Source organism: Saimiri boliviensis, chromosome 1 (assembly GCF_048565385.1).
Source record: "Saimiri boliviensis isolate mSaiBol1 chromosome 1, mSaiBol1.pri, whole genome shotgun sequence".
Classification (NCBI taxonomy): Eukaryota; Metazoa; Chordata; class Mammalia; order Primates; family Cebidae; genus Saimiri; species Saimiri boliviensis.
The window spans coordinates 130,777,332-130,800,603 of NC_133449.1; the positions used below are offsets into that span (position 1 = coordinate 130,777,332).

A 23,272-nucleotide genomic window follows, 5' to 3' on the forward strand; every position below is an offset into this window, starting at 1 on the left:
CGGTGCTTAACGAAATTTGTTTTTATTGTGAATTTAAAGCCATCATTTAAATTATATAAATTCAGACATGCTGCAGTTCCCACTCTCTGAACCTGAGAACAATTAGCCCTAAGTAAATGAAAGTCTTTTTAAGGTAAAAAGCACGACCAAAAACTCACATAATTTGTTTGCCTACTTTCATGTTCCTAGTAATCCCCGTTTTCCTTCCTTGAAAGCCAAAATGAGGCTGGGGTTGGGATACCAAGTAACCTTTGACTTCATATTTTGCCTTCACACAACAAAGGAAACAATAAAACTTGCAAACATGCTGTTTACAGGGAAAAGCAGCCTGCTAATTCTCCCCACCCATCCTGCTCATTAGGAATAAGGAGTGCAGGAACCTACTAACCCAACAACCCACGTCAGTGACTGCAGAGAAAGGCCTGCTCCACGGCTTCTGAAGCACAGGACTGTGCACTGTCATTTAGTCATACCGGTAACCTGAACTCAGGAGGGAAAGGGGCTTGGAGCCCCTACCAGGACGAGCTGGGGCGGCCATACTCCCTTCTCTGCGGCCTTGCTTTCTGCAACTGCGCTTCCTCCCCTTCTCTGCCAGGGTAGCAAGAGTCATCCAAAGTGCCTGCCTCTCTTCCTCATTTCCATTCACTATTTCAAGCAAGAAAGCTCTAGTAACATGCCTGAAGATGTTCTTTGCAGGGTGATTCCAGGTAAATATCCAAATATTAGAAATCTAGTTTACTATATTAAATATTAGCTATGTGACAGATTATAGAGTTATTAAAAATGATTAAGACTATATGGCAACATGGAAGAATGTTAATAACGGCATCAAGGAAAAAACAGAATACGAACTTACAAGCATATCTGCCACACAAATATGAAAAATATGCATGCATGTATTGCGGAGTGGGATCACAAGTAATTAAAAAGTATATCAGGTGATAATTTCAGTAAGGGTTGCTGTTTCATCTCCTGTGGAATAAGGACCCAGAGCTCGCACTCACTAGAGCAGCAGGGAGCAGAGCAGAGTAGATCACGGCACCAAAGCCCTCCCAGCAGAGTGCAGCAGCTTCAGTGGGAGGCCACACCTGCTGGGCTACCCAAGAAATACCCAGGCCCCCTCCTCCCATGTTCCAGGTGGGGAGAGAGGTTTCTGGGTAGAAGCGAGTAGGCAAGGCAAGACAGCTTCAAGGCGGGTAGCTCCGGCCTCTGCTCCACAGAGCCTGCACTGCATGCTGGCCCCTGGCAGGCTGGGCACCATGGCTCAGGCCAGCTCTGGGCCCGGAACCCCTCATCTTCCCAGAGCTGCGTACCTTGAATAAGTCATAGAGCTCCTCCAGGTCCTCAGGAAGAATTGAGACTTCCGGGATAACGACTCGAAGCTTGAGGAAAGAAGACACAGCAATGGCATGAAATCTAGGCCTGCACCCCTGGGGGTCAGGGCAGGAGGGGACTCTTCCTCCTTGAAGGGGACCCAAGGGGCCCATGCGCCAGCTTCCCTCCTGCAAAGGCTCTTTTCTGACAAAGATTACTTCCAGGTATCCTTCCTACGTGTTTCATCCTCAGCCTCTTTCCAGTCCACACATCAATGCCTAAGGACAAACCTACTGAGCTCTGGCCGGGTGTGGTGGCTCGCACCTCTAGTCCCAGCACTTTGGGAGGCCGAGGAGGACGGATCACCTGAGGTCAGGAGTTTGAGACCAGCCTGACCAACATGGAGAATCCCTCTCTACTAAAAATAAAAAATTAGCTGGGCATGGTGGTGCATGCCTGTAATCCCAGCTACTTGGGAAGCTGGGGCAAGAGAATTGCTTGAACCCGGGAGGTAGAGGTTGCAGTGGGCTGAGATCGCACCATTGCACTCCAACCTAGGCAACAAGAGCAAAACTCCATCTCAAAACAAAACAAAACGAAAACCTACTGAGCTCTAATGGAAGCCAGGAAGCTAGCAGAGAAACAGCGTGAGCAGGAGAAGCCTTCTGAGCACCAGCTAACGGCCCTGCAGGTCCCATACTAGGCATCACAGACCCCAACCTCATTTAACTATGTGGCAGGCACTGTTATCCCCACTTTACACAGGGGAAACAGGCTGTCAGTGGTGAGTACACTTACTACCTGGCTCCGAAGCCTATACTGTTTCTACACTACTTTGCCCCTATTATGTTGTTCATGTAATGCAAAAAATAATAATACATTGTTAAAAGCTGGCATTGTTATAACATGACCGAAAAGGACATGCACTCCCAGGCTGGCTCCCCAAAACCATGAGCACTGGCGTGAGGAGGCCGCTACCCACCACATTCTGCTTTGTGGTGTCCTCGTGGCCTTGAAGGACCCTGATTCTGTGCTTGTAGCGCAGGTGCTCGATCTGCTCCACAGACTGGTCTCCAAATTTCTGCAGGGAAACAAGGGGCCACTTGCTTAGTCCCCTGCTCATCCAAAGTGTGGAAACAGGAGGTGGCCCAGGAACTTCCCTCCACATCCATCTCCCAGTCACGTAAGATGGATGTGGAGGGACTGGGGGCTGCAATGGGGCATAGGGCAGGGGTTTCCATTACCTCATAGGAATCCCGGATCAGGTCCGCAATGTCAGTCACAGGGTAGGGCTCCTGGTCATCAGAGAAAAAGGTATGGTGGCTGCCAACTGGGGGCCCTGGGCTGTCCTCGTTCTTAATGTGATCTAGAAACCTGAACACACCGCCCCATCAACGCCCCAGTCCATTCTCATTTGAGTACCATACAACATGTGCTGCTGTCACAGTGTCAGACATGCCAAGGCATTTCCAAACACCAACACCGGGGAGGAGGGCAAGGCTGCAGCTACTCTGCTCATTTTTGAGAAGTGAGGGGCAGCTCAGCTTGTGGATCGGGCTGCATGGATGGCTTTCTGGGTCTGAAACTCTCCAGTGAAGTAAGCCCAACAATCTGTGCATACATACAAGGTTAAGCTTCCATCATACTCTGAAAGAGAACCCCCTCTTTCAATGTCATCTGGCTTGCCCTTGGCTCCTAGAAAGCCCAGCTCTAGTGCTCATCCTAGTGGACCTTTTCCCCACTGCTGCTCACCAGTCTTACACAGAAAATGTTTGCAAGCCTCCAGCTGGCTGCCTGACACCCGTGATGCCCGTTGTCTCCCAAGCCCTGTTCAAGGCCATGATGAGTCCATCTAAATGCAAGACATTTAATCTTCTTAAAGAAAAGCATTTATGGCCCTGCTCTTCCTGGACCCTCTCACTGTGGAAGGAGTGAGGGACAATGGCGCCCTCCACCCCATGCCTGGGACAGTGCCACATGGCGAACTGACTTGGAAAGGCACAGAGTGTCAAGAAGCAGAGTGGAAAAGAAAGCCTCGGCAGGGGCCAGGCGCAGTGGCTCATGCCTGTAATCCCAGCACTTTGGGAGGCTAACGTGGGTGGATCACTTTGAAAACAGCCTGGCGAACATGGCGAAACCTGGTCTGTACTACAGATACAAAAATTAGCCAAACATGGTGGTGGGTTCCTGTAGTCCCAGCTACTCAGAAGACTGAAGCAGGAGAATCACTTGAAGCTGGGAGGCAGAGGTTGCAGTGAGCAGAGACTGCACCACTGCACTCCAGCCTGGGTGACGAAGTGAGACTCTTTCAAAAAAAAAGAGAAAAGAAAACTTCCCCAGCAATGGCCCTGCTGGACATGTGCCACCGCCTCCTCCATCCCTGCCACAGAGGCATGGTGGGGCCCACCTGCTGAGGATCATCAAGGCCTGGCCATCATCCTTGCTGCTGCACAGGTCCTCCGCGTTGGCCTCAAGCACAGCCAGTCCCAGCTGGAAGATGGCTTTGATGCCGTCGTAGAAGAAGCAATCTACCACATTCACCGCACTCTCTAGAGGCATGATGCTGAGGAATAGGGTCAGGAACCAAGACAGAGAGACGGATGCCAGGGCTGAGAGGTCATTCATGTGCTCCGCCAGCTCCGGGAGGTGACCCTTGATGAGCTCCTCGAAGACAGACTGGTCCACTTGCGCCCCTGGAAAAGAAGGCCACAGGGCTATGGCTGGGGTGGGACTCACTCTCTAAGGACAGTCTGAAATTAAAATCACTCTGAGATAACCAGAACAAGGAGACAGAATTTCAGTACAGAAAAGTACCCATGCTTAACTCACTGATTCTGATATTTTGACCAAGGTAATTTAAAGGGTAAAAGATAGCCATTAAAAAAAAAAAAAAAAAAAATACTGCTTGATCAGCTGGAAACCGGCATGGGAGAAATAAAAAAGGAATGCTAGCCCCTACCTCAAACCATATAAGAAAATATATCTGAGACACTTCCGGCGCGGAAAATGGCAGCCGCCATTGTGGACTCACGTGTGAGTGCAGAGGACAATCTGAAAAAGACCCCAAAGAAGATGATGAAAATGGCAACCGGAGCCGTAGCGTCGGCGCTGGAAGAGGAGGGCACAGACACTTCCGATAGCGAAGGTTCTACAGTAGGAGGATCTATAATAGGAAGCTGTGGATCAAAATATGACTACTTTCATTCTGATGAGGAAGCAATAGAAGCTGACAATGAGGGTGATGCTGAGCCCTGTGACGAAGAAAATGAAGATGACGCAGAATCAAATATTGGGACCAATACGGGCTGGGCAGATGCCATGGCTAAAGTCCTCAACAAGAGAACTCCTGAAAGTAAACCTTCTATTCTGGTCAAAAATAAGAAGCTGGAAAAGGAAAAAGAAAAGTTAAAGCAAGAAAGACAAGAGAAAATAAAACAGCGTGATAAGAGGATGGAGTGGGAAATGATGTGCAGAGTAAAGCCAGATGTTGTCCAAGACAAGGAGACAGAGAGAAATCTGCAGAGAATTGCAACGAGGGGTGTGGTGCAATTATTTAATGCTGTTCAGAAACATCAAAAGAACGTTGATGAGAAGGTTAAAGAAGCTGGAAGCTCTATTAGAAAGCGAACTAAGTTGATATCAACTGTTTCCAAGAAAGATTTTATCAGTGTTTTGAGAGGAATGGATGAAAGTACAAATGAGACTACCTCAAGCAAGAAGAAACCAAAAGTCAAACAGACTGAAGTGAAATCAGAAGAGGGACCAGGTTGGACGATCCTACGTGATGATTTCATGATGGGAGCATCTATGAAAGACTGGGACAAGGAAAGTGATGGGCGAGATGACAGCAGACCAGAATCTGCAAGTGACTCTGATACATAAAGCACCATAGGAAATAAAATCATCATTTTATTTTTTCTAGAAAAATATTTCATCCCCTGATAATTGGGGAATTATAAGGATACCCAAAGTCAAAAGACTTTTGCCTGATTTAATATTTCCCCTTTTCATGTACACTTTATATATACTTTATTAAAATTATATTTTAAACACTGGTATAATTTTAAGCATTGTTCCTCAGAACATTTGTAAAAAGGAAATATTGCTGCTTGACCAGTGAGATAAGCATTTTGCCAGGATCATATTGGTCCTGTCTATTGGTGTGTTATTTCAGTATCACCAATGTTTTCAGAAATACAGTACCAATTCATAATTAAACTCTTTCAAGTTAAAAAAAAAAAAAGAAAAAGAAAATATATCTGAAATAGACCATAAACCTAAATATAAAAGTTAGTACTATAAAACTTTTAGAAGAAAATTTAAGAAAAATACAACATTTCTTAGTACATAAAAAGTACTAACCATAGAAAAAACTGTAAACTGAACTTCATCAACATGAAAACTGCTGTTCTCCAAAAGGCACCATTAATAAAATGAAAATGCAAGCTTCAAACTTGGAGAAAATATTTGCAATCCATATGCCTGACAGAGGTCTTATATTCAAAAGAGAGAACTCTAACGACTTAGTAAGAAGGTAACAATCAACCTTTTTTAAAGAGGCTAAAAATCTACACATTCAAAAGTCAATAAACAAATGGTCAGTAAGCGAAGAGACATCTGTTCAACATCATTAATCATCAGATAAGTGCAAATTAAAACCACCATAGTTATACCACTTTTACCCACTAGATGCCTAAAATTAAAAAGACGGACAATACCAAGTGTTAGTAAGGATGTGGAGCAAGCTGAACTCTGCTTCACTGCTGTTATGAGACAAATGAACATGCTACATCCACTCTGGAACACTACGGGTTTCTTATTAAGTCATATATCTAACCTATGACCCTGCAATTCTTCTCCTAGGTAAATACCCAGGGAAAATGACAGCATATATTCACAGAAAGATTTACATGACTACTCACTGCCACTTTCTGTATCATATCCCAAGACTGGAAACCAGTCAAATGCACATCAACAGGTGACTGGACAAGCATACCTTGTTCTGAGCGCACAGTGAAATCCTACTCAGCAACAAAGAGAAGCTAGCTCTACCGATGCACCAACAATGTGGCTGCCTCTCACAGACGCTCTGCTGCATGATGGACACCAGACACATAAGACCCTGTCCTCCATAATTATATCCATACAAGGTTCAAGAGTAGGCCGAATTAATCCCTGGTGATAGAAATCAATACCGGGTGTTGCCTATGGCAGGGAAGGGGCAGAAGAGAACTTTCTGGGGTGATGCAAGAGTTCCAAAGGTCCCCTCCTGTCCTGGGGCGGTGTCCACACAGGCATATGCACTCTCACAGAGAGTCCACGTGGCACTGTTGCATATGAGCTGTCACATAGCAACAATCATCAATGATGGCTTTGACAGCATGTCTCTCAAATACGCTGAGGTTCTAATTACTCCTTGCTACTCTTTTCCTTACACTGCTTCCCACGACACAAAGTAAAAAGGGAAGCAGGCCAGCTAGCCACTCAGGCACACAAAGGAGCCAGTGAGCATGATCAAAGGCTCAGGGAAGGGCACACCCGGGGCCAGAAGGCACAGAGCCATCACAGCCTTCCCAGATGACCACACCAACCACCTGCTCCTCCTTATCCCTAGGGGCCACCCTTCAGTCCTTAGGACACTGCCTTCAAAGGCACCTTCTCCCCACCTTGCTTCTACATCCACTCACGTGTTACATTCTATCTGAAGTTGGTTCTGTTCCCAGGGCTGCCACTCTAATTTTAGGCCAGCTCCATCTCTTATCTGAATTACTAAGAAGGGTGCTTAACAGTATCACCAGCCCAAAACCATTTTTGTACTGTTTTCTCTACTAGGAGGTTGCTGGACCACAGAGACAGCACACATTCAAATCTCAACCACATGAAAGACAGAGGTACCCAGTGCAGGAGTTCTGCAGGGCCACAGGTTTATCTAGAGTCCAGACAGCAGCAAACGGGCTTTCATAGGATGTCTTTATGGAAGTGAAAGGCTTTTCCAAGTCTGCCCTTTGACCACATGGGCGTCAAGGGTCTCTAGTTCTGTCCCACCTACCTACCTCCTCTCTCTAGGGCAGGTGTTCCCAAACTACGGCCCGCAGGCCACATGCGGCCCCCTGAGGCCATTTATCCAGCCCCCCCGCCGCACTTCAGGAAGGGGCACCTCTTTCATTGGTGGTCAGTGAGAAGAGCACAGTATGTGGCGGCCCTCCAACGGTCTGAGGGACAGTGAACTAGCCCCCTGTGTAAAAAGTTTGGGGACGCCTGCTCTAGGGGAACCAAGGAGCTCCTGTCTGAACAACCTCTTTGGGCTACCAAGAGGCATCTCCCCAAACCCCCATCCTCCCTTTCCAAGACATGGCATCCTTGCAAAACCACCCTGGTTTTCAATTTCTGACTTGTTTCCTGGGCCTTGGATCTTCCTTCCCTTCTTGTGAGTTCAGCTATCCATCTGAAGTCATGTATTTGTTTTAATCCCAACTCTGTAGGGTCTTTGTAGCAGGAACATATCTGAGTTTCTTTATTCCATCACATTGTCAGAACTGTGCAGAGAACTTCATGAGTTAGTCTTGCAAATTCAGGAGTCAAACTGTGTTTGCAAACAGACTAGCTGAGTGGTACTGAGGGATTTTATAAACAGGACTGATAAGAAACATCCTGCCCAGGCTCTGTCACTGTTCCCCAAATACACAGGAGAAGGAAGGGAGTCTGTTTACCGATCACTCGGTGGTTGAAGTAATCAGGCAGCATCCGCTCACACACGGCAACCAGCAGCCAGAAGGCTTCCTCCTCCTTGGCATACAGCAGCAGCACAGAGGTCAGGATGTTCATGGACTGCTCAGGAGTCAAGGAGGACAGTTACTGACCAGCCCATGTGATGCCACAGAGACGGTACAAGCATCCAAGCTCAAACAACCCACAAAAGTAAAGATTTTGTAGGTAAGAGATCCAGCGTAAACCAACCGTGATATCAACATGGTCCTCACAGGACACGCCCAGCTGAGCAATCAGCCACCACTCAGCTCCCGTCCCCATTTAGCAATATGGAATTTAGCTGTGGTAGAAGTCTTAGGGTTGGTTCAAATCCAGCTATTCTCCATTTGTTCAAACAAACACACACGCACGCACACACACACACACACAAATTCACTCACTGACTGCTTATTCACAGGAAAATAAAGTTTGAAATCTTAAATTTTTAAATATCAGGAGCTTCACTAATCGCAGCTCGTGCTAGGTTTAGTTGCTGCTTTAATGGACTGATTTTCCTATTTTACCTGCTGACCACAGCCTCAGCTCGGGAAAGCTCAGCAGACATCTCACCTCCACCCCTGTGCCCTAAAGGAAGGGGATTGGCCCTGATCATCTTCTTTCTCCCCAGATAGCACTGGCATTTTAAATAATTCCTGTAACTTATGCAGAGGTCTAGAAATTCTATTAATGCCCTCCTACGTCTGAGCTCAAGAGGAGTGTTGAAGACTGAATCTGCCCTGCTGCCAACAACCACTACACATGCATGTTTCTCTTTTCAGGCATTCAGTCTGTTTTTAAATCTCAAATTTTCAGCCTGTTTGATTATATGAAGATGAGTCCCTTTGACCCTAATTTGATACATTCTTTTCGGAAAGGAACCAAGTATGGCGCCTTCACACAGCAATACTCAGGACTGGATGACCGGGAATGGAACCGAAACCCCGGGAAGGTCAACGTGAGGCACCAACTAAAGACTCTGTGCCCCAGAGCACACCCTTTCACCTGGCAGTATCCAATCCTGGGGTTCCGGTGGGCATAGGCCGTCAAGACTCTCCTCAAAGCAGCGATTCCTGTTTCATTCTGGAAGGCAGGGTGTTCTGGCAGGGAGCGGTGCAGGTCTCGCTCTATCTCCTCAGTTACCAGGCAGCACTTCCCCAGGGACTCCTCCACCAGATTCCCGTAGTATCCAGGGTGCGAAGCAAGATCTGTCACAGCATCTGAGTTTTAAAAGCAATGTTTCAAGGGGGAAGGATTACTAGGATGGTGTCACCATGAAGAGAACGCTTGTCCCACCAGGGGACCCCAGTAGGGTCTTAACTACTCACTGAGGGGCAAAATATTGGCGAGGCGTGGTGGCTCACGCCTGTAATCCCAGCACTTTGGGAGGCCAAGGTGGACAGATCACTTAAGGTCAGGAGTTTGAGACCAGCCTGGCCAACATGGTAAAATTCCATCTCTACTAAAATACAAAAATTAGCCAGGTGTGGTGGCGGGTGCCTGTAATCCCTGTAAGGATGCTAAGACACAAAAATCCTTTGAACCCAGGAGGCAAGAGGTTGCAGTGAGCCAAGATCATGCCATTGTACTCCAGCCTGGGTGACAGAGTAAGGACTTCATTTCTACCATGAAATGGTAGTCCAAAAAACAGAAATAAAAGAAATAGCATGGCCTTTTTTTTTTTTTTTTTTTTTGAGATGGAGTCTTGCTCTGTTGCCAAACTGGAGCGCAGTGGCACAATCCCAGCTCACTACAAACCTCCGCCTCCTGGGTTCAAGCAATTCTCCTGCCTCAGCTTCCGGAGTAGCTGGGACTACAGGTGTGCACCACCACGCCCAGCTAATTTTTGTATTTTTTAGTAGAAACAGGGTTTCACCATGTTGGCCAGGATGGTCTTGATCTCTGACCTTGTGATCCGCCTGCCTCAGCCTCCCAAAGTGCTGGGATTACAGGCATGAGCCACCGCGCCCAGCCAATAGCATGGCTTTTGTAAGAATAACCTTATAGAGTGAAGGGGAGGAAGCTCATAATACAAATAAATGTACTAATATGCTTTTAACACATTGTATTCCCTAGTAGCAAGAGTGTGCAAGCACATACACAAACACACACACAAATTTCCTGCATTAATTCAACAAGAAATGACACTGAGCACCAATGCATGAGGCACACGAGAGGGCGTGACTATGATAGAGTGAAAGGGCCAGCAGAACGGCGCCCACATGAAACTCTGAAGTCAGGTCTGAGATGTACAAACTGCAGCAGAAGGACCCAGCACAGAAAACTCCTGCGCCAGCCACGCACAGCCAGAGCTACTGCCCAGGCCTCTAGTGGGCAGGCAAGATGGAGGGATGAATGAGCCCCTTATGAAAAGTCTGCGCACACGTGTGTGGGTGTGTGCATGTGTGTTTATGTTAAAAAGACCTAGAGGAATGCATACCTTGGGCAGTGACAGGCCTCACCTTTAGGTGGTAGGATTCTAAAGAAGGTCACTGTCTTTGCTCACTCCTCCATGCCCTTATTTTTCAACTAGGAATATGTGTTGCTATTTCTATATACAAAAATGCAGAAGACATTTTTCATTTTTAAAAGGAGATGTTTCAATGCTGCGCCTCTGGAAGGCAGCTGCAGAAGCCAGGAGGCAGGAGAGAGATGAGGTGTGCAGTGGCGCGGGCAGCATCAGTGACCAGTGACCACACCCAGTGCAGTGAAGCATGAGGGCTGTGTCTGGGTGTCTTGCGCAGGAGGTCAGGGGATGGAGGGAGATGTGGAAGAGGAAAGTGAGGGACAAAGTTGGGGGTAGATAAGGAACCAGCAAGAAGCTGATGGTGAAGTAGGACAAGGGATGCTTTCAGTCCCAGGAAGAGTGAGGGAGGCCTCCAGGCGCCTCCCTGCTGACAAGAGCCACAGGGTCTTCTGGGGAAGGGACCCTCTCACCTGGCCTCCCATGGCACCCAGAGAAGCAGCAAAGGCACACTCTCCAGTGGCAGGGCCTTCCCTTCCTGCCCTTGGGCCCCAGCTCCTTTGCCCCAAGGCGTAAATCCCTCACAGTTGATATGGAAGGACAGACAAATGTCTACCCAGCATGTCCCTGAGGAAGTTTGGTCCCAGGTTCAGCCTATCCATCATTAAATGTCCTGATGCAGGTTCCCAGGCATTCCACAATAGGTGCAGGGAGAGGCCCCATGGCTTTGAGGCCAAGCCAGACCCTCCCTGAATGGGTCCAGCAGAAAAGAGGAAATGGAACAGAAGGGAAATCCACAGTTTTGCCTCTGATGCCTGCCACGTGTCTTCGCTGGAGGAGCTACATGGAGTGTACTATGGCAGCTACACTCTGAGGGATGTGTTTCAACAGCCCAGCCAATTGACAATAGATGAGGACTTTTGGTTTTATCCATTTCAGAGTTCATACATTATAGACACTTCACTTCCACGGGGTTCTGAATTGAATCCTCAGCACTATATAGAGACTCGTGAAGGCATTTGTAAAGGAATGGTCGTCACTGTACTCAGACCTCACATTTACCCAGTTGGACACGGCGGCAACCTGACCTAGGTCCCACAGCTGACACAACAAGGGGTCTAAGTCCTTGGCTGGGAATTCACAGAAATGACCCAAAGACAGAACCATTTCATCTGTGCATAAACACATGTGCTGTTCAGGTCCGGGCTGTTCCTGTGTCCATGACAAAAAGAAGAACTAGCTTAGAGATACCAAGAGCGCTTACCTGAGAAGAGAAGCCAGAGTCTCCCACGTAAAGACTCAGGGATGCCCATGGCTACAAGCTTCCGAATCTTCTCTGTGCGAAACATACACACAGTTCTGCCATATTCCACGAAGTGGTCATTCCACAGGCTTATTTTTATCTGTTCTCTGGACTGGAAATGGGAATATTCTTAATGTACAAAGAATTCCATCCTCACCACCCCCTGCCCACCGATGCACCACTGGTGATGGGGGAAGTACTGCCTCTGCTCACTGAGGGGCCAACAGCAACAGGCAAGGACACCCGTATTCAAGCTGCAAATATTTCTGAACCTCTACCAGGGGACACAGAGGATACAAAGATGAATAACACTGAGTACGGCCCTGCATGAGCTTAGAGACCAGTGGGTGCATTTATACAAACAAAATGCAGTTTCCTTAGCAAGGCTGGTAATAAGGATATGTAAATCCAAGTACTAAAGTAGCCCAAATCAGATGGGAGGGTGGGTTGGGCAAGGGGGACGCTGGAGGAAGCTTTCTCAGGATGTTGTATCTGCCGAAAAAAACACTGGTCAGCTCAGAGGGCAAAGGGGACAATTTCCCCTGAGCTTCCTCATAGCCAGAGGGAAAACTGAAACCTGAAAAAAATTACATTTTATATATATATTTAACATTCTCATGTTTCATCAACAAAAGTTAATGAAGGATCCGAGTGTAAAGCCCATGAGAAGGCTCAGTTTTGAATAAATAAAACCAACAACAGATTTTACCAGAGCCATTAAGCAACCAAAAATAAGCTTGGGGTAACAGGTTCACAGCCACTGCCTGGTGCTCATGGTCCAGCGCAGCACCCTGCCTGCCGTGGCCCCATTTCAAAGCACAACTTCCAGTATCTTTACCAGACTATACGTGACATGTCCCTCAAGTTCTCCCTACAAAGAGGAAATCTGTAAGTAAATACAGCAAAAATATTGCCAGTTTAGTAACACTAGAAGACTGGTGACCCCTTCTCCCAGAAGACCAAAAAAAAAAAAAAAGTAAGCTGTAATGAGGGGCACACAGACAGCACTGGCTTGAAGGACAGGGACCCATTCTGTGCCTAGAGACCCCTAAGGGACAGCACGGCCAGCTCTCCAGGCCCCAAAACCGAGAGGTGCTCGAGGACCACAAAGGGCAGGTGGGAGAGCAGCCCCTCAGTCCTCTGACCCCCTCAGTGGACGCCTCTCACTTTTCACCCATGAGAACAAGAGGGAAGAGGAGCATTAGCTTCCCAAGGCCAGGTGCCATGTTCCATGGTGGGTCAGACAGCTGGGCATGCTCATGCCCATGGCGCAGTTCTGCGGTCCAGCTTGAGCACCAGGCATCACCCACCATTCGGGAGTCAGGGCTCTGGCTGCCTGACTGCTGGAAGGCGGTGAAGAGGGCGTCAGGGTGCAGCAACGGGCTCTTCTTTTTTTCACTCTCCTCGCTATTTTGAGAAGATACCATTTCAAGATCCCCAAACCTGTGGTCACTGCACATGCTTGTTGAATGAAACACTGGTGAAGCCTGCACAGCAAGAGAGGTAGAGAGACGGCGAGACAGAGACAGACAGAAAGAGAGAAAGAGAGAGAGAGAGTCATGGCTTTAGTGAAGGAGACCGTCTTTGTTTTGCCTTTGGCATAGCAGACTTCAATGACTCAGGGGGAAGACAGACTGACACCAGACCTGACAGGGTTCCTAGGAAGATACGGTCCCTCTCCCTGCTCTGGGGAAGGCTGTCCTGGCCCCGAGAGCCCGGGGCCACACACAGTTCCTCATGGGCATCCCCAGACCCCTTAGCTTCTGGACAGGAGGATGGCCATCCCGAGAAAAGAGCCCTGGGGTAGATAGAGGCTGCACCTCCTTTTCTCCCCATCACTACTTTGGGTGAAAAGAGGTTGAGAATGAGAAGAGACGTGAAGAAAGGAGAGCAGGCAGCAGCCACTGTGGGGCTACCTCCGCAGCTGCCCAACCTCAGGGCCCATGAAGCTCCTCTTTCAGCAGGTTACACATGCCTCCAATAAGGCCATCCTCGACCCTCAGGAGCAGGAATAGCAACGCTTCTCACCTGTGAGGGGTGTCCCTGCTACCCTCTCCAAGCTGTGGGATGGTTGGCTCGCCATCCCCACCCCCGCTACTCTGTGTCACACCCTCTCAGGACACCCAGCACATGAGAAATGACAGCAGACCACACACAGGCCCCACATTCTTCTCGTCCCCACGTGAGTCTCCTCCTGTGCACTCCCCTTTGGAGACCACAGCCCAGTACGTGAAGAAGGGGATCATCAGGGTCTGGAAGGACTGTACCATGTCATCATCCGCAGAGGTATTGTAGTGCACAGGGTGGTTAGCATGGACCTGCTTCAGCCTCACGAGCAGCGCCTCCACCAAGCTGTCCCGGTCCCGGAGCTCGATGAACTGGAAGGCCACCTTGCTTCTGATGCTGACGATGATGGGGTGCGGCAGCAGGCTCGTGTCCTCCATCTTCTCAATGCTCACCACCTGCGCAAGAGGTGACATGCAAGGACAGCAGGGAGGGAGGAAGGCAGACATTGTATTACATATGCAGAATGTCCTGAAACAGAGTGCAAAGCACAATGACTGCAGAAAGGGCATGATGCAAAGGCGAGAAAGTATGCATGGTGGCACTGCTCTCCACCGCCACGAGGGGAGGCTGTGCAAGGCTGCATCAAGGGATGACTGGGTAACAAAGTGTGGTCTATCCATACCACAGAGTATGACCCAGCCTTGAAGAGGAAGGGGATTTGGAGAGAGGCTACAGCAGGGACGAGCCCCAAGCGCATATGCTAAGTGAACAAGACCAGTCACAAATATTGAGGTACATGAGGTACTTGGAGGAGTGAAATTCAGAGAGATGGGAAGTAGAAGGACAGTCTCTAGGCGCTGGGGGAGGGGGAGAGGGGAGTCATTTCATGGGGACAGTGTTTCTGTTGGCAGTCATGAAAAAGTTCTGGAGATGGACGGTGCTCATGGCTGCACAAAAATGTGAATGTACTTAATACCACTGAATCATACAATGGTTACAATGATCATTTCTGGTTAGGTACACATAGCCAAAAAAATATTTTAGGCATGTAAGTTAGCTCCTCGATTTCTTGATCCACTAATAAATAAAAATATTTGTAAAATGAAGATATCTACTACAGAATAATAACAGGGAGGCAGGAGACCACATGTTTATCCCAGCATTGTGAGAGGCCAAGGTGAGAGAATTGACTGAGCCCAGGAGTTCAAGACCAGCCTGTGCAAAGCAGTGAGACCCTCCTCTCTAAAAAAAAAAAAAAGAAGAAGAAGAAGAAGAAGAAGAAGAAAAATTAGATTTTTGAGTTTTTCCAAAGAGGAATATTCAGTGGATTCAGAAGAAAGTCTCTGGAGGTCTTGATGTGTAAACAGAGATGTGCATACCATCTCACCAGAGCTGCTGCTCTGAAGCCAAAGGACTGAGCTGCTCAGATCTGGAAGAAATCTGAGCCCCATTTCCAAGAAGAGAATTGCAGAATTTTACAGGAAGAAGGGACCTGATCCCTGTCAAAGGAAGCACTTTAAAATTTCAACTAAAGTTCTAGGAGACTATAAAAGCCAAGTAATTTACTATTTATTTTTAAAAGGTGATGCTTTTGGTAAGTTGCTTTTTTTGCTTTTCTTTTTTTTTTTTTTTTTTTTTTTTTTTTTTTTTGGTGAGTGAAATGGGAGGATTCATTCCTAAGAGCTGCTGGAAAAATCTGTAATTGCTAGGCATGTACTTTTTAATAACAGCTTTATCAATAATGTGGACGTTAGAGTCCCCTGTTTTCAACAACCACTTGTTGGCAAATTTCAGGATGCCAGAGCAACCGCAGAAAAAGCAATGGCCAAATGGGTAATGGTCCAATTCAGGCCATGCCTCCCTCAAGAAGCGCAGCCTTGTAGTCATCCGTCTTTAGATGGCAAAGCTGTCCCATCTGAACTTCCCTTCCCACACTGCATCTCACAGCCAGCAACCTTGGTTTCAAACAACAAAAGGCTGCTTTAGGAAGCACACAGCAGGGCTGGTCTACCTCTCTGAGTGGCAGGACCACCTTACAGCAGCCATCTTCTCTGCTGGCAAAGCAGATGTAGCTGTCAGAGGTGAACATCCGCCCCGCAGTATGACAGCGACTGAATGGCGTCCAGAGCGAGCAGTCCACAACCGCATGCAGCTTCTCCTTCCTGGGCAACCTGAAGAAAGCCCGGAAGAACTCATTCTGTGCTCTGGCTTCCAGGTCCCTGGGGAAGGACGAAGAAAGAAGAAGAAAAGATGGGAAAGGTGAATGGAGACCCAAGATTACAAAGGAAAATACTTTTACTTTTTTATTTCATTTTATTTTTGAGATGGAGTCTTGCTCTGTCACCCAGGCTGGAGTGCAGTGGCAAAATCTCAGCTCACCGCAACGTCCACCTCCCAGGTACAAGCGGTTGTCCTGCCTCAGCCTCCCGAGTAGCTGGGATTACAGACATGTGCCACCATGCCCTGCTAATTTTTGCATTTATAATAGAGATGGGATTTTGCTATATTGCCCACGCTGGTCTTAAACTCCTGACCTCAGGTGATTCACCTGCCTCGGCCTCCCAAAGTGCTGGGATTACAGGCGTGAGCCACTGTGCCCAGCCAAGAAAATACTTTTAAAGCCACTGGCACAATCTGTATTTAAGTGAGGACAAAAAGGTACCATGCACGTCCTGTGCTGGTGCACCTGGGCCACATTCTAACTGCAGGCCGACCTTCAGAACAAGGAGGCAGGACAGACGTGCTGCCTCTGAACAAGAGTGATGTAATAAACTCACAGGCCAAATAAGCATTCCTTCCCAGTTTGAGTAACACAGAATTACCAGAAAAACAATTGCTTAAGAAGCCAAGTTTCAAAAAGTTTGCTAACAAATGGTGAGGAGGATGTGGGGACCCTACTGCACTGCTGGAGGGAATTAACAGTGTGGTCATGTTGGAAAACAGTCCGGAAGCTCCACAAAAGACTAAGCGTAGACTTAACACTTGACCAAGAAATTCCACTCCTAGGTAGATATACCCACGAGAATTGAAAACATATGTCTGGCACATGAATGTTCTTAGCAGCATTATTTATGATAACCAAAAGGTAGAAATAACCCAAATGTCCACTGACTCACAAATGGATAAACAAAAGGTAGTGTATCCAAACAATCAAATATTGTTCAGCCAGAAAAAAGGAATGATGTATTGTTATGTGCTACAGCAGAGATGAACCTTGAAAACATAATACTGAGTGAAATAAACCAGACACAAAAAGACAACATACTGCCTGATTCCATTTGTATGAAATATCCAGAATAAGCAAATCTCTAGAAACAGAAAATAGATTAGTGATTGCTCAGGGTTTGGGGGAAGAGAGAAATGGGAAGTAACTGCTCATGGGTACAGGGTTTCTTTTTGGGATGATGAAATGTTCTAAAATTGATTGTGGTGATGGTTGCACAACTCTGTGAATATGGTAAAAACCACTGAATGGTACACTTCTAAAGAGCATATAATAATTACATGGTATGTAAATTAAATCTCAAAAAAAAATTAAAAAATTTAATGTGGCTGAGCATGGTGGCGCATGCCTGTAATCTCAGCACTTTGGGAGGCCAAGGGAGGCAGATTGTTTGAGCTCAGGAGTTTGAGACCAGCCTGGACAACATGACAAAACCCTGTCTCTACAAAACAAAAACAAAAAACCACAAACATTAGCTGGGTGTGGTGGTTTGCACCTATAGTCCAAGCTACTGCAGAGGCTGAGATGAAAGGATCACTTGAGCCCAGGAGGTAGAGGCTGCAGTGAGCCAAGATTGCACCACTGCACTGTAGCCTGGGCGATAGAGTTAAAATCCTGTCTCAAAAAAAAAAAAAAAAAACAGTTTAGATATGTGTCTGACAGACAGTAAGTAATCAATAAACGTTATTATTATCTCTTTTAAAACAATTTTTTTTAAGAATCTCGGTCAGGTGCGGTGGCTTACACATCACATCAGTATTGACAAGAGAGAATGCTGATAAGGAGGAAAGAAGGATCCTAACCCCCAGGCAACCCCACATATCCTGATTTTTGGTTCTAAACCCAGTAAAGAAAGCAGCCAAATCAAAATGTTTGAAAATATTGATCAATTTATGTCATACTCCAAAATTCTAGTGGGGGGAAATTCCAACATACAGAGGGAAAGATTTTTCTCTGGCATTTTAAATAAGAGTTCTTTATAAAATAAGGATGAAATTAACACTTTCCCAAAGTCAGCGATATGAATTCTTGGCTTTCTTACCTACTCTGTAACCCTGAATGAGACTCTCTGTATCCCATTTTGATTGCTACAAAATGGAAACAATGTCTGAATTTTCTGCTTCAAGGTATCCCTGTGAATCTAAAATGATGCCCACAATATGGTAAAAGAGAAATTAGATTAGGCATAGCACCTACAGTATGATTCCTACAGTATGTTCTGGTATCCAAGGCAACTAAACCATTTTGTTCTACCCAGTGCACCTGCTGCCTCAGTTCAATTCCTTAAAATTTCCAGACAGGGATGTCTACAAGGACTTTATCTTAAGTGTTGATAGTGATTGTCTTTGCATAAGTGGGACTTGCACTTCGCAATTTTATTTTGCTTACATTTTTTACATGACTACATACTAGCTTAACAAAAAAAGCTATTTTCTTTAGAGCAAAGTGCAACTTTTAAAATGTTACATAAATGCCATAAATGCAAGAAAGTAAACTCTCAACTCTGGAATCAACTGCACACAGCTCAATTGAGCTTTTCAGATATGATTTGGTTGTGAGGCCCCTGAGATACGACCTCACCTCAACCAGGCCAGACTAGGCTCCCAAACACACACCTTTTCTGCAATCCCTTCTAAGTCTCATGTCCACCATCATACAATTGACTTACAAGCGGCAGCCATCATACAGAGATGGCACAATCTATAGAATTTACCATCAAGCCCTCAAAAAGAGGAGACACACACATGCCCAGAAAGTTCTCTGGAGACCAAGTTCTACAGATCACAATGTGTTCAGTTCCTGGGGGCCAAAGCTGCACTTCCTTAAATACCTGATACAACGTTGGCTACTGTTTACAAGGATGAATGAACTTCCTCCTCAGAGGAGCTGGCAGGACACAGGAAAAGCACCATAACCATTCTCCCAGTTCATGCGCAGCAAGAATGGAAAGCAAGGCCCCTCAAGAGGACCCCAAGTTCCCCAAGCTGACTATGTCCAATGCATTTAAATTGGAAAACTTCCATCCTTGTCCTCGGAGCATGCTGGCCATGCTGGCTTTGATGAAAGTAAAATCAACCCTTACTCCCTGCGCTTATCTTATAAACGTGGTTCTAGTTGCTAGTGAGTTCACCTGTCAGCCTTCCTTCCTAGCTGGGCGTCTTCTTCACCTTAAGTCATGGCTGATGTCAAACTGAATACATGGTGAGTATTTAAATCACAGAAGCTTGCACTGAGCCACCAGAAAGGTGGGAGGACTTATATTTACATTTATTTTGCCCCGAATCCCTTCAATTAAGAATAAGGTGTTCCAGGCAGGGCATGGTGGCTCACACTTGTAATCCCAGCACTTTGGGAGGCTGAGGTAGGCAGATTACCTGAGGTCAGAAGTTCAAGACCAGCCTGGCCAATATGGAGAAACCCTGTCTCTACTAAAAATACAAAAATTAGCTGGGCATGGTGGCACATGCCTGTAATCCCAGCTACTCGGGAGGCTGAGGCAGGAGGATCACTTGAACCAAGGAGGCAGAGGTTGCAGTGAGCCAAGATTGCGCCATTGCACTCCAGCCTGGGTGACGAGAGTGAAACTCCATCTCAAGAAAAAAAGAAAAAAGAATAAAGTGTTCTGGTATCGGAGGCAGCTAAACCATTTTGTTCCACCCAGTGCACCTGCTGCCTCAGTTCAATCAGCTTCTCTTCTCTGTGGCTTCAGAGCAGCCTGGGAATGCTGTGCACAGTCTCCATTCCCCTTTCAGGGCTGTCCTCGCTTTCTCTGTAGACATCTGTGTTTTGCACATTTGGGTAGCCAGAGACCAGAAACCTCAAGTTACAAAAAAGTAAGCAGCACAGGGGACTTTCCTAAGATCTGAGTTAGTTTCCTTCCTTCGTATTAAAAGTTATCTTCCAATTTCACCATTAAATATGTATTATATACAAGATATTTATATTTCCAGTATAACTGAGATGAAGATATAGTGACTTTGAAAAGATGAGAAACCAGCTCTTTATGAAGTTCAGAATAAGACCATCCTATCCTTTAGGTCTGTTTCAAAGCAGTTGTTAGTTTTGATGCTAAATATATCAACTCCTTTTTCTGAACGCATCAAAAACAATGCAATTAGTCACAGCCTGCTTCTCAGACTTTCCAGTACTTTCTAAGTGCCTTCATTTTTCTTCCATAGGGAAGAACAACAGACATTGGTCATGACCTGACATTCACAAGGTGGTCACACAAGGCTGTAGTTCACTGCAGAAGCACCTCTATGAGGATGGAGACTATCCCAGCTACCCCACCTACACCTACCATCCAGTGCCTGCACACACAGTCTAAAGCAATCACTCTAAGAGAGAACTATAACTAAGACTAGCAGGGGAAGGTGCCACCCTTGTTTTCTTTTCTTTTTTTTTTTTTTTTTTGAGACACAGTTGTACTCTGTTGCCCAGGCTGGAGTGCTGTCCTGCAATCTTGGCTCACTGCAACCTCTGCCTCCTGGGTTCAAGGGATTCTCCTGTTTCAGCCTCTTGAGTAGCTGGAATTACAGGCGCCCACCACCATGCCCAGCTAATTTTTATATTTTTAGTAGAGATGGGGTTTTGCCATGTTGGTCAGGCTGGTCTCCAACTCCTGGCCTCAAATGATCAGCCCCCCTCGGATTCACAGAGTGCTGAAATTACAGGCATGAGTCACCATGCCCAGCCCAATCACCTTATCTTAACACATGCCACTGATGAGGCTGTAACTAAGTAGAGAATAAGTGTGGGTCAACCCAACTCTGGAACAACAAACTTCAGATTTGTTGCTGAAGCTGAAATTAGTATGTGCAACAGTGCACAACAACTATGCAGAAGATTCTAGACTAGGTATACATTCTTTTAAAAAAAACTCAGCTTAACCCCAAGAGGACCCAAGAAGGTATATAGTTCTTTCATTTCTCTGCCAATTCAGAATTATATTTGCCTCTCCTACTTTTGATAAAGATGTATCAAAATAGGTTTCCGTTTCTCTCTCTCTTCCCATTGACCCTCTAGAATGCTTTAGGAAGAACCTTGTCTGAGCAACATGCCAACCCTTGCTCCCTCCGGTCATTCAGCACACATATGAGAGCCTACTATGTGTCAGAAGGCTTAATGCTGCTTCCAGGCTTAAAGCTTCCTCCCCAAATTCAGGCTGTGTGACAGGCCGGGGCAGCTTGGCACTCCCATGCTCAGCATGCAGGGACTTCCCATCTGTGCACTAGACAGAAAACCTGGAGCCATGGCTCCTGCCCTCTTGGATAAGGGAGGGCAAACTCGGTCCTCTGCAGTGAGTTTGCTTCATAAAGGAGCACACAAGGATTTCCAGTGGCTTTAAGTGATGTGCCCACCCAGAGACCCATGGCCGAGAGGTGGCTCCAGCCTGTAATGCCAACACTTTGGGCGGCTGAGGCAAGAGGATCACTTGAGACCAGGAGTTTTGAGACCAGCCTGGCCAACATGGCAAAAACCCATCTCTACTAAAAATACAAAAATTAGCTGAGCGTGGTGGTACATGCCTATAATCCCAGCTACATGGGAGACTGAGCCAGGAGAATTGCTTGAACCTGAGATGTGGAGGCTACAGTGAGCTGAGAACATGCCACTGCACTCTAGCCAAGGCAAGAGAACAACATTCCGCCTCTAATTAATTACTTAAATCAAATCGGGGAACTATCAAGGTTTCAAGATTCAAGAATTTCTTGAATCTAGAAACAAGGCCAAATCCATGTGCTTTTCCTCAAAGCCCAAGTCTGTGCATACAATATCTCCTTTCTCAAATGTGTATTCACTCAGAATACCTTTCCTCTATGACCCCACAGGAGTCCTAAGGAAATGTGGATGAAGCTGCAAAGTGGCTGCTGAGACACAGGGCAGCCCCCGGCCACTAGGCTCACCTGGCGGTCAGGTGCCAGCACAGGCAGTCAAGTCAGCACGAAGGGCCCCTTATTCCTTTGGAAATCCATCTGCACTAAGACCCTAAGAGACCAGGACCTTGACAACACAGGGCATCTGTAAGACTCTCTGGCCCTCAGAAAAAGGCTCCTCCCTCCATCCTCTTCCACCCATCCTGTACTAGAGAGAGAACAACCTAAGCCAACCTGCTGACAATCACTGAGCAGCTTGGGGGCTGGGGTTACAGAGGGTGAGACGTGGGTCTTCTCTTGTAAGGTGGGGGCTGTCAGGCTGCAGGAGCCCCTGGGAGATGTCTTAAGTGGGCCAAGAGGACTCTGAGGCAGAGGAGGGCTCAAGCTAGAATCAGAGGGATGAAAAGTCAAAAAAATTACACAGAAGTGGTCCTAGAGGGAGCCAAGGGAAAAGAGCAGGAAAAGGGGGTGAGTAGGCAGAAGGCGGGGAAAGGGGAAGGCCAAAGAGGGTCTGAAAAGCCAGCCAGACAGGGGAGTTCAGAACCAGCAAGGCCACGGGGGACCAGGGTTCCCTGCTGGGGACACCTGCCTCTGGGCAACCACTATTCATCTTTATAAATCGGCAGAAAGAGCCTACTTTGTGCGAAACAGAGTTTCCATTTACTGCAACGCTTTAATTCAATTCTCCTTCAGCATCTTCAGCCAGTCAAAAGAGTTTGTATTAGATTTAATGAAGCCCATCACTCTCCAACCACCCACACCCCCACAAAAAATAGCTGAATACACTTTTTTTTACCCCACCATTCCCAACTTTGGGATAGATCTTTTCTGTTTTTAGATTTCAGGATCTATCATCTTTTTTCCTTTCTGCTTCCCTCCCTCTGTTCCCTCTGTGGGCAGCTCCTCAGTCGCTCTGCCCTCCTGGAATCTGTGGCTATGATATGGGGATTCCCTGGCCCAGGGCCTCCCCTGTGCCCTGTGAGGGCTGAGCCAGGTGACTCCCACGCCTGGTAACTCCAACCAGCCCAATCAACTGGGGGCAACAATGCACCCTAACCCTCCGTACTCCCAGGGGAGCTACAAGCAGCTCCACACCGTGGCCATAAGTCCTGCTGTAGTGGCCACACATGGCAACCGTGACTAATTGGCAATCTGAGGCTCACCCAGCTCGTGACCCCAAGGACACCTTTCTGCAGCTGTTATCTGGGAAGGGAAGTGAAAAGAGACCAATCAAAGAGAGCCAGAGAGTGAGCCTGCAGAGACTGTTTTCCTCAGCTTTCAAATCTGGGCTCTCCTGGCAGGGCTTCAAGTAGACTGAGTCATTACCTGTTTATACCCAC

The 23,272-nt window shown here is 46.9% G+C and overlaps 2 protein-coding genes across 4 annotated transcripts in view; one reads left to right on the forward strand and one right to left on the reverse strand.

Moving 5' to 3' along the window:
* TBC1D8 (TBC1 domain family member 8) overlaps positions 1–23,272 on the reverse strand; it is a 139,228-nt gene that overhangs the window by 15,770 nt on the left and 100,186 nt on the right. For all 3 annotated transcript variants that reach the window (XM_003938047.4, XM_003938048.4, XM_074404262.1), the window contains exons 6-15: positions 15,844–16,051; positions 14,093–14,287; positions 13,136–13,312; positions 11,787–11,937; positions 9,064–9,278; positions 8,025–8,142; positions 3,722–4,007; positions 2,559–2,688; positions 2,297–2,395; positions 1,314–1,382 (exon numbers count right to left, since the gene is read on the reverse strand). In XM_003938047.4, the coding sequence (XP_003938096.1) occupies positions 1,314–1,382; positions 2,297–2,395; positions 2,559–2,688; positions 3,722–4,007; positions 8,025–8,142; positions 9,064–9,278; positions 11,787–11,937; positions 13,136–13,312; positions 14,093–14,287; positions 15,844–16,051 (1,648 nt within the window). The remainder of the gene's footprint in view (positions 1–1,313; positions 1,383–2,296; positions 2,396–2,558; positions 2,689–3,721; positions 4,008–8,024; positions 8,143–9,063; positions 9,279–11,786; positions 11,938–13,135; positions 13,313–14,092; positions 14,288–15,843; positions 16,052–23,272) is intronic.
* Positions 4,306–5,568, forward strand: LOC101053675 (RRP15-like protein). The gene has a single exon (XM_010348624.3). The coding sequence runs from the start codon at positions 4,321–4,323 to the stop codon at positions 5,194–5,196; it is 876 nt and encodes a 291-aa protein (XP_010346926.2). The 5' UTR covers positions 4,306–4,320; the 3' UTR covers positions 5,197–5,568.

What these genes read in the sequence shown, in the direction of transcription:
- LOC101053675 (XM_010348624.3), top strand. Translation starts at nt 4,321, where the DNA reads ATGGCAGCCGCCATTGTGGACTCACGTGTGAGTGCAGAGGACAATCTG.